The following is a 12,644-nucleotide window of genomic DNA, read 5'->3' as shown; positions in this document are numbered from 1 at the left end:
TTGCCATCCTCTCCACAGATGAGTTGTGCCAGTCCTTATGTGGAAGCAAAACACAGCCGGCTTTCCTCCACAGAGACCTCTCAGTCTCAATCTTCCCATGAGGAGTTTCGCCAGGAAGTGACTGGGAGCAGTGCTGTGTCCCCCATACGCAAGACAGCCAGCCAGCGCCGCTCCTGGCAGGACTTAATTGAGACGCCACTGACAAGCTCAGGATTACACTATCTTCAGACTCTGCCCCTGGAGGATTCTGTCTTCTCTGACTCGGCGGCTCTCTCTCCCGAGCACAGGCGGCAGTCCACCCTTCCAACTCAAAAGTGTCACCTGCAGGATCACTATGGGCCATATCCCTTAGCTGAGAGCGAGAGGATGCAAGTGTTAAATGGAAACGGGGGCAAGCCTCGAAGTTTCACTCTGCCTCGAGATAGTGGGTTCAACCACTGCTGTCTGAACGCGTCCCTTAGTGCCTGTGATCCACAGGATGATGTGCAACCAACAGAGGTGGAGGAAGAGGATGAGGAGGAGGAGGAGGAAGGGGAGGCAGCAGGGGAAAACATAGGAGAAAAAAGTAAGTATGTTTACGGAGATTCTTAGCCTGTATACAGAAAGTGTGCACCTTTGTGAACTTATTTTAAGAAAATGGAATTTTGCTTCTTTTTTTCTTAAAATAATGGTCTTGCTACATAAGAACTTCAGTTACTTGTAGAAAAAATGATGAGTAACCAAGCTTATAACCCAGGACACCCACAGCTAGAGCAAGTCATTCTTTCCTCCAACTACCCATTCACTTTGTAAGGTGAGTGGTATTAATTTCTTCTCCTAACTTCTCTTAGCCACTTTCTTCTCCCTTGCATGCATCATTCCTTTGGCCCACAGTGGTTGATCCCAGAATCTAAGTGAAACCATAATTGCTCATAGCAGAGTGTCCGAGAAGCTTTGGCTGAGTAAGTAAATGAAGGCACAACATGCTTGCCTTCCATTTTCAATGGGTCAGCAGATTTAAAGGCAAACTTCAGAAGACAGTTTTCCCAACAAGAAATTCCACATAGCATTCCAGTAAACTCCAAAGCGCTCAACTTGTTTCTGGAAACCAACTTGCCAGAAGCATTATATCTACTCTCTTGGTATGTATGTTGATTGCAAAAGCCACTTTTCACGAATCAATTCTTAAGAGACAAGAGTCAGTTACATTATCCTCTGCATTGTTAGCAGTAAGAATGCTTACTGGTGATTAAGTTCTTTATCCAACATGCCATACCAAGCATCTGTTGATAACTAATGTGATACGCCAGCAAAAAAGCCCAGGCTAGTTGAAGGGGAAAGGTATAATGTAGTTATTTTAGTGTAGAAATAAAATCTAGTTTTGGCTACCAATCCTGAATAAAAAATGGGGGGAAAGGTATAGGTGAAATAGTATAAAACAAAACAAAAAATTTAAAATTAAAAAAAAAGAAAGAGTATAAAACAGTGTGCCTCCCTTTATTCAAAATGAACTCTGGGTCAGCTGACGTGAACCAAGGTTGATGAAACCACATTTACTGGTTAGGTTCCCTAAGGCCTTAGGCTTTACTTTTCTTTTAAGGATACAGGCTGTCTGTATCCTTCAACCGATTTGGCAAGCACATGGGACTTTGATGACAGGACGTGTTAATAGAAGTTTACCCCAACAGGAAAAACAATTCCAAGCTCACAGGGTTACCAACAGGTCAGAAGTCACATGTTGATAGCAACCAGGGCTCATTGAAAATAGGGATCCCTTTGGAGATGATTGGGCAGATATATTAGGTTTCCTCTTATGGCATAACTCCTTATTGCACTATTTAATGTGAACTAAACCATATCTTTCACCAGCAAAATATAAGAGTTGCTTATAATCAAACTCAATTTAATAGTTTCCATGTGAAGTACAAATTACACACCCACAAAAATCATGGCTAAATGGAATCGAAAGATAATGGAACTTTTCCATGAGCTTGTTAAAGCCCCCTTGTGATTCAGCTGTAATCTCCATGTGGAGTGCTATAAACGGTATACCATTTGCTACAGGCAAGGAAATTACCATCCATTACCTGCCAGCCCTTCCCAAAATTCACATTCAGTTGAGATGATATAAGAGGCTTATGAAAAAGAAAGAAAGATAGATAGATAAGACACATTAGGTTTCTTTAGGGGTTCTGGCAAGCATGATAATGCATGTTTACTATTATACTTACACCAAGATTAATTCATGATTTGCTAAGTTTTACCTAAAGATGAGTTACAGACTTCATTTCCACTGTCGTCCTGGTGCTATGCAACAGCTGTATCTGAACATGTGAGGTTTCTTTATTCTACAAACATTGGAGAAAATACTTCATCTCATCCATTTTTAAGTCAATTGTGTTAAAATTGGGCACCGAAATCCAAAATCCACTAAGTCCCTTGTCAAAAATTAGGCACAGCCTTCCAAAATAGAGAATTTTGGTCAGTGAGCATGTCATCATTCCTACCCTTACAAGTCACGGGAGATGGCATTTTTAAAAAGAGGCTAGTTTCCTCCTAGTCGTTGGGGAAGGGAGGGCGAAAAAGGAGAGAGGGTTTCCTAGAATGGGAAAGAAAACATTGCACCCATGCTGACCTTCCTTCTCATCTTTTAGTGCTGCATTGGGCATCTCTAATTAGATAGCTTTGGATAACAGGTTTTTTTCTTCCCTATAGCATCTCTTGACCTTTTCTGTTCTTCTTCAGAGTAGACTTATTTTTAGCCATAGAGATGCATGCTCAACTTGTTTTTTTCCCCTTAAGGTTCCCAAATGAATTAAGTGGGCAGTCATTTAATATTTTCCTTCCCCTCCCCCCACCCCCAGTGAGCTCTCTCTTAGCGGAATAATCTTGATGAAGCCAGTCCATTTGTTATTGCACATTGTGTCCTAATGAGTAAATAACATGGGGCAGGTCATCCTATTCCAGTCATATCTACTTCCCTCCCTGTGGGGGGTGGTGCACCATCTTTCAGGCCCCGTTATCCTCTGGGTATCTGTCCATTAATCTGGCTGCATGTCTCAGTGTACTTCAGGCTATTCTCAGCAGAGCAGGGCCTTTCAGGCTTGCCCAGAAAAATGCTTCTTATTTAATGGACTGTATGTTCACTTTTCTCGTGATGGTGTTTCTGCATTGCTATTTTTAATATTTAGGAGTAGCAATTTGATGAACAGTTCGTTTGGGAAACAGCCTCAAAATTGGTGTTTTCAAAAGAATCCTTAAGTTTTAGGTAAGAGATGGCATGTTCATGATTGCCTTGGATTGGCCATTGAAAGTCAATAGTGCAGGCTGCTTAGCCAATCCAAGTGTTCTGTAAACTGAACATAAGTTATACCAGGAAAGGGGCCTCAGACTTAGGTACATGCCACCTGCCACGGAACACTCTGCGGCTGCATGGTCAAGCAGGCAGTTCATGTTTGCGAAACTCAAAGTCCTTCCCAAGTCAGCAGTTGGTTTGACCCACTAACGGGAATTTGTACTATGCAAGTACAGACCTCTGGCTCACTCTCAGTTTGCCAAGAAATTAAAACTATGAGGCAGTAGGCAGGGGATAGGCAGAAGTAATGGAAGAACACATGAACACAGCGCCAGTCTTCTATCTTAGAGATAAAGAATTATGTCATCAACTAAATTTCTTTCTTAAAATTTATATTAGTCCCTACCTTCATGGAATGTGTGTTGTATAGTGCTTTAGAGCTTCCAAAGAAAGCAAAGAAGCAAGGTGTTCCTCAAGTCTTGACCTAGATGTTTTTCCATTTCTTTGTACATGTGGAATTTGACCCTGCCTATGAAATATAAATGTAGCTTTCTATAAGACAGATTGCGATCTCTAAATTCATAGTTGAACTACCTTTTGTCTTCTTTTGAAAGACAATTGTTTAACTGAGTTATACTGCAATTTTTCCCAGGCTGAACTCGTTTTATTCTAAAATGATGTGACTAAAAGTACACAGATGAGACCTGTCTTGTTTTCCTTTGGCTGAAAAGTCAGCTTGCATATTAATTATCCTGACCTACTTCATTGGCATTTGTGAGAAGACAAGCAATTTCCTATCATCCCAATTAGCAATTTTGAAGCTTATAATACCTCAGTTAAATTAAATGATAAATTATGTCAGTTTATGCAGATTTCAAAGAACGTAGATCGTAAGTGTGGGATGAAGTAGAAAAGCATATTTCATCTAGAAAGCATCTGCCATCACACTAAAATATTGCTTTAGATAATGCATCTCGATGTCTGTTTCAATCTCTCTCTTTCCTTTGCCATACAAGGCAATTTAGACGAGGGTTTCAAAAGAATCATCCCTTAATCCTGATGACTTCCTTCCGGCAGTTTTAGAGGTACTGTTTTCTAGTCATGCATTCTTGGTACTTTCATTTACGCCATGGAGTTATAATCTGCTCTTTTTCGTTGTTTTGGTGATGGCCAAAACTAATTGTAAAGTCGCTTTTTAAAATATCTAGCATTGTTTGCACACCACTGATAGCTGAGAAGCTGTCCAGAATATGCAGCTCATGTGACAATCCTAAATTATCTAACCAGAGAAACTAGCTACCGACGACTGATACCACACAGAAGATGCATTCATCTTAAATCATTTTAAATGACCTAGAGAAATTCCCTGATGATTTTCTAAAAGTCAGGAATATTATTCTACAGGACATGCAGCTATGAGATGTATGTACATGGGGAAGATATTCCCAGAACATGAAATCATGCTGAAAGCGAAACAAGGAACATGGTGAAAACCGAGAACACTATAGCACTTTTCACGGCGATGTTTGTTGTCGAGGCAAATGAGGCACAGACACAAAGAAATTAGAGGAGCATAATCAGTAACAATATGAAAATGTAATTCAGGTCTAAAAGGAATAGATAGAGAAAACCATAAGTAATATGAATAAAAAGACATGCAATCAAGTCAGATAGATGTTTGAGGCAAAATCCCTGGCTGGTTATGTAAGAAGTACATATAATGAAAGTATACGGGAACATCTTTAGAGGTATTTGATCTCCCAATACCCTGTATAATTTTGAAGAAGGAATGTTAGGGAGACATAAAATTCAGAATATTAAATATAGAATCCAGCTATAATTCTGATACTAGTCATAGATTGAGTTTTATCACACCTTCTTGGGTTGGTTGGTTGGTGTTTTGGTTTTTTTCCCTGCTCAAATAATAAAGAAAAGGTATTAACTTACAGGAAGACTGGAGGTGGAGGTGTTCTGGGATCAATTTAGTGAATCTACAATCTCAATTACTTTTTTCCTGTAATGGTCAAAGGCTTTTGTCCTTGATCTCAAGCCTCAAGCAACAGCTCCAGTCATCATTTTCCCTTAAGACAGCATCCATGGAGCCTAAAGCCAGGCTCTCTTTCGTCCTTTGTGTAAATTCAAGGAACACTCCCCCTGGATTCCTCCAGCAGATAACCCCCCACATTCCCTTGGCCCAGGTTGCATGATCACATGACCATGAATAACAGGTGAAGGAAATGGAGTAAGTGTGAATAAAAGAGAGTTGGGTTAGCGTTGAAGCTCCTGAAGGAATTATCAAAGTGCTCGTCATTACTTTCTTCCGAGCAGCTCTTCCACTGTGTTCAAGGTGCTCTGTCTTCAGAGACTGTGTTCCAACAGGGGCTCACTCTCTTCAGATGTGTATGCCTTTACCTCCGATCAGCACACATCAATAAAGCCTGGGCACCATAGCAATGTTAAATCTAGAAAACGGGAGGTGCATATTATGCAACCCTCCAAATATGGCAAGTCTTGTGCCATTATCATAGCTATTAAAATGAACAAGCATGTTTTACTATAACTAATAAGTGATCCTAGCTAAGAGTGCAGTCTTTGGAGAGATTCCCCCATTAAAAGTATGGCTTAAGCGCTTGCAACTTATGACTGATCAATTTATTTAAGCCCTCTAGAGCTCAGTTCATCATTAAATCATATGATAACAGTATCCATAACAGTATACATCTTTTGAAAGAGGCCCTGATGGTGGTGTCAGGCAAGTGTTGGCAGTTCAAACCCACCAATCACTCCTTGGGAGAAAGATGAGGCTATCTGCTCCCATAAACATTTATAGCATCAGAAATCCTAGGTAGAATCAAAATGGGTCAAAATCCACTTGATGGAAGGGGCTCGGATGGGATGTATCTCTTTTGTTTGTGTGAGGATTCAATTAATCAATGCCAGAAAGCACTTGGTAACCATATCTGACGTGTTATAAGCCTGCCAATTAACGATATTATACCTCATCAATTTTATTCAAATTTGAATTTAGGAAAGGAAGGCAATTACAATACTTAGTAAATAGCTATTTTCCCTTGAGTGGATTCCAGCTCACAGTGACCATGTAACAGAGTGAAACTGTCACCAGTGTTTCCTTAGGCTCCATCCAGTCTTTATGGTAGCAGGCCACCAAGCCTTTTCTCCAGTGGAGTAACTCATAGGTTTAAACAGCTGGCTTTTCTGTTAGTTGTGCAGTGCTTAAACTTTGTGCTGCCAAGGTTCCTTAAATAGTGGGTTAGACCTGGAATCCCCCACTAACTAGTGTTTACTTGACTACTGACCTATTTTTGTTCAGTTCCAGCTATGAGCTGAGCCATACAAGCTACTGTTTGTATAGGGCAAAACAATGAAAATCGGCAATTTTGTGTGTCTCCATGTAATATATTAGCCATGTGCCAAAAGCTAAAATAGAAATGTCTCTCATTGCACATTCTTATTACTCACGATTACTCTTTTTTACTTTGGGCCTTTGGGAGCTCAAAAGAAACCATGAATTCTAAAGCAATAACCTCAGACAGATTTACTGAAATGCGTACTTGTAGATCTTGCCATTAGGGTTTTCCTGCAAACATTTCCCCCCTCATGGCCCTTCACTGACAACCCAGCCTGCCTCAAATGTCCCTCCCTGCTCCCATTCATCCCCCGGTACCAATTCCAACTCACGGGGACACCATATATGTCAATAGAACCCTCTGCTCCACAGGGTTTTCAGTGGCTCGCTTTTCAGAAGTTGGATCACCAGGCCTTTCTTCCAAGACACCTCTGGGTGGACTCCAGTCTCCAACCTTTCAGTTAGCTGCCTCATCTCTGGTATATAACCCCTTTTTATTCCTCATAGCTTTTTCACTGCGGGCATACTTTTACATGCTGCGCACTGGTTTCTTTCATCTCCACTCACCAGAATACAAACTGCTTAAGAGCAGGAATTTTATTCCCGCCTTGTACACCCACTGCTGAAAACAGTAGCTCACAGTAGGTCAGATACTATTAAATGAATGAATGAACAAATAATAGCTAACTCTTCATGTTGCTAACCCCCTATTTTATAATAGTGAAAGCAAAAGTTATTGCTTCATTGTTGTATGACATAAAACACATGAAAGCATTGCAAAGTCTTCCTTCTTGGATATTATTTCATTGCATCTGTTCAGCATACTGAGGACCACAGAGCTGAGCTGTTAAGGACGAGAGCTGCTGCTCTTTGTATTGTGGCTCATTTATAATTACCTTCGCTAACATTGAAAACAGTCTCCTCCTGAGTGACTCCCATTTCAGCCACAAGGACATGCCGTGGAAAAGGACTAGTTCTTGTCATAAACTGGATCCGAAATCAGGTTTTTCAGCGGGGATGACTCTGATCACTGCCAATGCAGATCACTGGCTGGATTCCCTTCAAATCATCTATTACCTAGCTGCCTCATAACTGGTTTGTAAATAGTGTCAAACTTGCACTCTAGTGAATAACCAGTAGCTAACCAGAAAACAAAAATCTCAGGAACATTAATAATTAGTGAAGCCAGATTTTAATGCAAAAGAATAATTTCTAGATGCTACAGAGTCACACCAGCAGAAGTTATGTTTAGGTAACAATAAAAAGGATGACAGTCCCTCACCAGCATAAGAAAGACACATTATAATTTACAATTTGCCTGACTGAGCCACAATATAACTTGTTACTATTCTTCACATGCCAGAAAAGCAGACAGCCTTTCTTCAGATTAGTAACAGTGTATTGGCAGTTGCTCAATGGGGTGTTCTCAAGTGTCTTTTATACGTACCTATCCTAAGGTCAAAAAGCTTTGGTGGTGCTGCGGGTTAGGTTTGGGGCTGCTAACAGGAAGGTCTGTGATTCAAACCCACCAGCTCCTCCGCAGGAGAAAGATAAAACTGTTGGCTTCTGTAAAGATTTACAATGTCCAAAACCCTACCCAGGAATGGACACAGTGGCAGTGGGTCTCCTGAAGTCAGTGTCCTTCTACCTTGGTTACCATTGCCAGAGGAAAGTGAAGGGCCCAAAGTCTCATTTCTGACTCTCCAGAGATACTGACTGTCAAAAGTTATGCTTTAAACGATTAATTCTAGTTTAAATCTAATTTCTCATGTATCTTCTGATAACTCAACATAAGTAGGTAGGTTGGGATGGTTGGAGTCATTTAGAGTTACTGTTTTTCACTATTTTTTAAAATGTAACCTTAGTCTATAATATAAGCAGTAGTCTTATAAAGTAACTTACCTACCACCTCAAAATCCAACCCAAATCCCAGAATTTGTGACCCTAGAAAAAGGAACCGATGCCTGTTGACATTTATAGAAATAGGAGAAGGAGACATATAAGAAACAAGACATGCTGATGGCAACCCATGAACACTTGCATATACTCTCCACAAATACCCTGTGGTTAGCAGTTCGGTGCCTCACCCACAGTACCACCAAGACTCCGCAGCCCAAATATTAGCTCTTAATAATTCAGTGCATTGCACATTGAAAATTTTCTTTTAGTTCCTAGAACCATATCACTCAATATGGAAAAAGTTACCATTGTTATATTTTTAAGTAAAGAAATTACTTTTGGCCATAAAAATTTTTAATTTTTTATCATCATACTTGAGAACTTCTAGAAATCTCTTGTATCAGGAATGGCATATGAAAATTTCATATTCAAGGGCGCTTCAAAAGGTTCATAGAAAATGGAATGAAAAGATAATGGAATTTTTCCCCCCCTGGGCTTTTGGAAACTCCTTCATATAACTAGGATTTGTTTGTACTACAAAATATTTTAATAAAATCTACATTCTGAGTTATTTTCCAGAAGTATTAGAATACCTGAAAATGAGAATGAAAGTAATCCAACTCCTGGGTTCATTTCAGGGCAGCAGATTCTGAAACATTTTAAAATCATTGATGACCTAATAGTTTACTATTCTAGATTTTTGTTAAAATATAGACCAAGGCTTTATATTGTACTTGTGGTTTGCTTTATCAACATTATATTCCAATTCATTCCAAGTATTCCTTTCAAGTCATCTATGTAATGGGCATTGTTTGTTTCTTACATTTTTGGTCCTATATCCATAGTGCATCTATCACGGAAAAGATGTGGAAAGCAGGGGAAATGTATGTAAATGAAATGTGCAGGTATGCAGCAGCCAGATCAGGCTAGGAACAATGACATGTAAGCTACAGTGAATGTGCTAAACCACAATATTTTAATTTTTGGTTTCAGTAATTGCTTAACAATTTTAATGCAATATGAGAAAAACGTTTTCATGATTTCTGAAATTACGCTTCATTAATTTGGAACAGTATGTTTTTTTTTTCCTAAATAGAAGTGTTTTTCTGATTAGCACCAGGTAAAATTTTAACATTATATTCCTAATACAAGGCTCACAGCATGTGGAAGGGGATTTCCGGAGCTTTTTAATGGATGAGGAAATAAATTACTTAGCAAGATGGGGTGAGGATTGATTACAGGTGTAGTCTCTTGCCTTGCCAATTAAATTGATTGATTATGAGGGTAAACCTAGTGTATCCCTCAGTCTAGTTACAAAGAAAATTTATAAATGATTTTTAAGAAATAAGACAAATCTTTCTTAAAACATGAAACAGAGCAAATGATTCAAAGTACATAGCATCTGTTTTATCTGTGTCAATAATTTTCCCCAATAACCACTTGATAATTTTATAAAAATGGTTCTTTGAGAGAATTACTTTATTTTCATTTTAAGGTACTGAGAATCACTTATGCAAAATGTAGGAGACTGATTGGAATCAGATGAGATCACTTTTAGAGGAATTTCTGATGTGGTTCATTCTTTAACATTATGGCTGGGAAATAATGCATTCTGGTTACTCAGCTGTGTTAACACAATCAGATGTTTAAAAATCGATGAAATGAACATCGTATTACATTGACCACAGATTAATACTTCTTTAGTGATTGAGAGGATGTTTCTTCATTTTATAATATAAACCATTATGGAATTTGATTATGAGAAAAATCTGTTGCAGAACACAGGAAATGTTAGACTGCCAAATTCAGAAAATTAAACAGGGAAATTTGAAACTTAACATCTTTAAACAGAGCTTTTTATTTTCTTTCTACACTTGAAATCCTGAATCTTCCATGACTTTGAAGCTAATGTTTTCCATGTGTCATTTCTCTTATGATAAAGCATCCATAGACTAGATTGGCTTCATGCCTAAGATTTACACATTTAAGACCTGAAAAATTTTCATCCACAACTATTGGTTCTCTTCATCGCAACTTTCTTCTCCTTAAATGTTGTTGACGTTGTTGGCATCACATCACCACTAGCCCCTTCCCCCAATTTAGAATCTTTTCCTGTAACTTATAAAAAGGACTTTAAAAGCAGTCATTTATCTTGAGATTCTTAGTGAGAGAAAGTAGCGTGCACCTTCCATATCCCTAAAATTAGGTTTGACAGCTTTTCGCTCTAGCATTTCTGTTGTTTTCTCCTTGTTCTTTAACAATGCCCCCACAGGAGTTTTATGTCCATTTTCTATTAAAAAAAAAAAAACAGAGAGGAAGGACTGCTTGGAATCAGTCTGGCTTTCATACAGCCCTTCTGCAAGTACTGACAGGAAGCCTCGCCCACACTTTGTGCTGTGTTGTCTTATTCATCCCTTACATAGTTTCTGGGTATCCTTCTCTTGATTTAGCATCTTGGATTTTAAAACTCACGATGGCCTTTTATTAACCTAATTAAAGAGGATTGTGCCTTAGCACTAGAAGTAGGAAAGGTGTTTACCATTCCAAAAATAATTCTGTGCAAATGCTTAATATTTTTGCAGATAATTAAGTTAAAAGCCAGCCTTAACTTTGAATGCTTTCTTACACTTGTGGCGGGGAGGTGGGGGGCATGTCTTACTATGGTGTTTCTCTGTTTATGCTACAAAACTTGTTTCTAATGCTTTATGTTAAGGTAAAGGATTCGTGTAAGAGGATAGATTTTTTTTTTAATTGAAGTGAGTGTATAGCTTGTGTCCTACTGTATGTAAACAGGCAGAAGTAGGAGTCTCTGGGTAGCACAAAATAAGTACTGGACTACTAAAGGCTGGGTGTTCAAGCCCACCTAAAGCTGCCTCAGGAGAGGAGTCTGTCGATCTGTTTCTGCAAGGTCACAGCCATGAAACCCTATGGAGAGCAATTCTATTCTGCAGCACATGGATTCTCCATAAGTTGAAATCGACTTGATGGCAACTGGTGTTTTCACTGGGTCCTTAGAACTTAGAAGAAGCCCTGATGGTGTAGTCGGTTACTCATTGGGCTGCTAACTCCAAGGTCAGCGGTCCCAGTCCACTACTGGTCCGCGGGAGGAAGATAAGACTGTCTGCTCCCATAAAGATTTACAGCTTTGGAAACTCAAAGTGACAGTTTTACTCTGCCCTATAGGGTCATATGACTTGTATTTGGGTTTCTTGGTTGCTTTTCAGAACTTAAGCATTTTAAGCTTAAGTTGTCTACATTCTAACCCAATATTGAAATAACTTTTTTATTTTTAAAGCATTATTGTTGAGCCTCTATTTGAATAATGTTGGAGACTCGACGCTCTCTAGCTCCAAAGACAGGGTATTCCATACTGGACAGCTCTAATACGGAAGTTCCTTGTTGCATTGATACCAAGCTGACTTTTTATTATTTTTCTACTTAGAGGTCTTGAAATTACAAATTAGAAAACTACAGAGCATGTATTTGAAAGGCTGTCATGTGGAAGATGGATAAGATCATTTTTGAAGCCCCAGAGGGCTTAAGTAGGTGGAAGTTCTAGGGAGGCTGATTTTAGATTGAAAGGAAAAACATTCCTTTCTGCATTTGCCTATAAATGGAATAACTAGTTTTGTGAATTTAGTGCCCATTACTCAGTGTTGAAGGAAAAAAATTCCCGAATTCTCTGGAAAATTTAACATGACGGCTTTTTCAACACTGGCTCTCTTCAACTTAGTGCCTTGCACTTTGTGGACATCCAACACTATAGAATGGAACTGCGTTATCTATCAAAGCTCTTCTAGTCTCGCCTCTGAGGCAAATGCATATGAACATTGTTAATGTACTCCTCCGACATGAGTTCTAGATAACTCATCATCCTACCCACACTCACCTGTCATCATGGCTTCTTTTTCTGCCTCCATGCCAAGTGCATTGGAACGATCACAGTGATCAGAACACTCAACTTTTGTTAGTATGATTGCATTTATTTTAACTTACTGTTGGCTCATATAATGCTTTAATTTTACCAAGGCGGAAATATCATCCCAAATTTATTTATTGGCCTAAATACAATTATTTTCTCTCTCTCTCTCTCTCTCTCTCTCT

At 39.0% G+C, this 12,644-nt stretch overlaps 1 protein-coding gene across 6 annotated transcripts in view; it reads left to right on the top strand.

Moving 5' to 3' along the window:
• The window catches only part of CNKSR2 (connector enhancer of kinase suppressor of Ras 2), a 294,934-nt gene that overhangs the window by 247,825 nt on the left and 34,465 nt on the right, over positions 1 to 12,644 (top strand). For all 6 annotated transcript variants that reach the window (XM_030885794.2, XM_030885793.2, XM_004709920.2 and 3 more), the window contains one exon: positions 19 to 565. In XM_030885794.2, the coding sequence (XP_030741654.1) occupies positions 19 to 565 (547 nt within the window). The remainder of the gene's footprint in view (positions 1 to 18; positions 566 to 12,644) is intronic.

Source organism: Echinops telfairi, unplaced genomic scaffold (assembly GCF_000313985.2).
Source record: "Echinops telfairi isolate 266 unplaced genomic scaffold, ASM31398v2 ScPeMD7_53;HRSCAF=182, whole genome shotgun sequence".
Taxonomy (NCBI): domain Eukaryota; kingdom Metazoa; phylum Chordata; class Mammalia; order Afrosoricida; family Tenrecidae; genus Echinops; species Echinops telfairi.
Note: the sequence above shows the minus strand (reverse complement) of the source record. Positions and strands in the feature narration are given on the sequence as shown.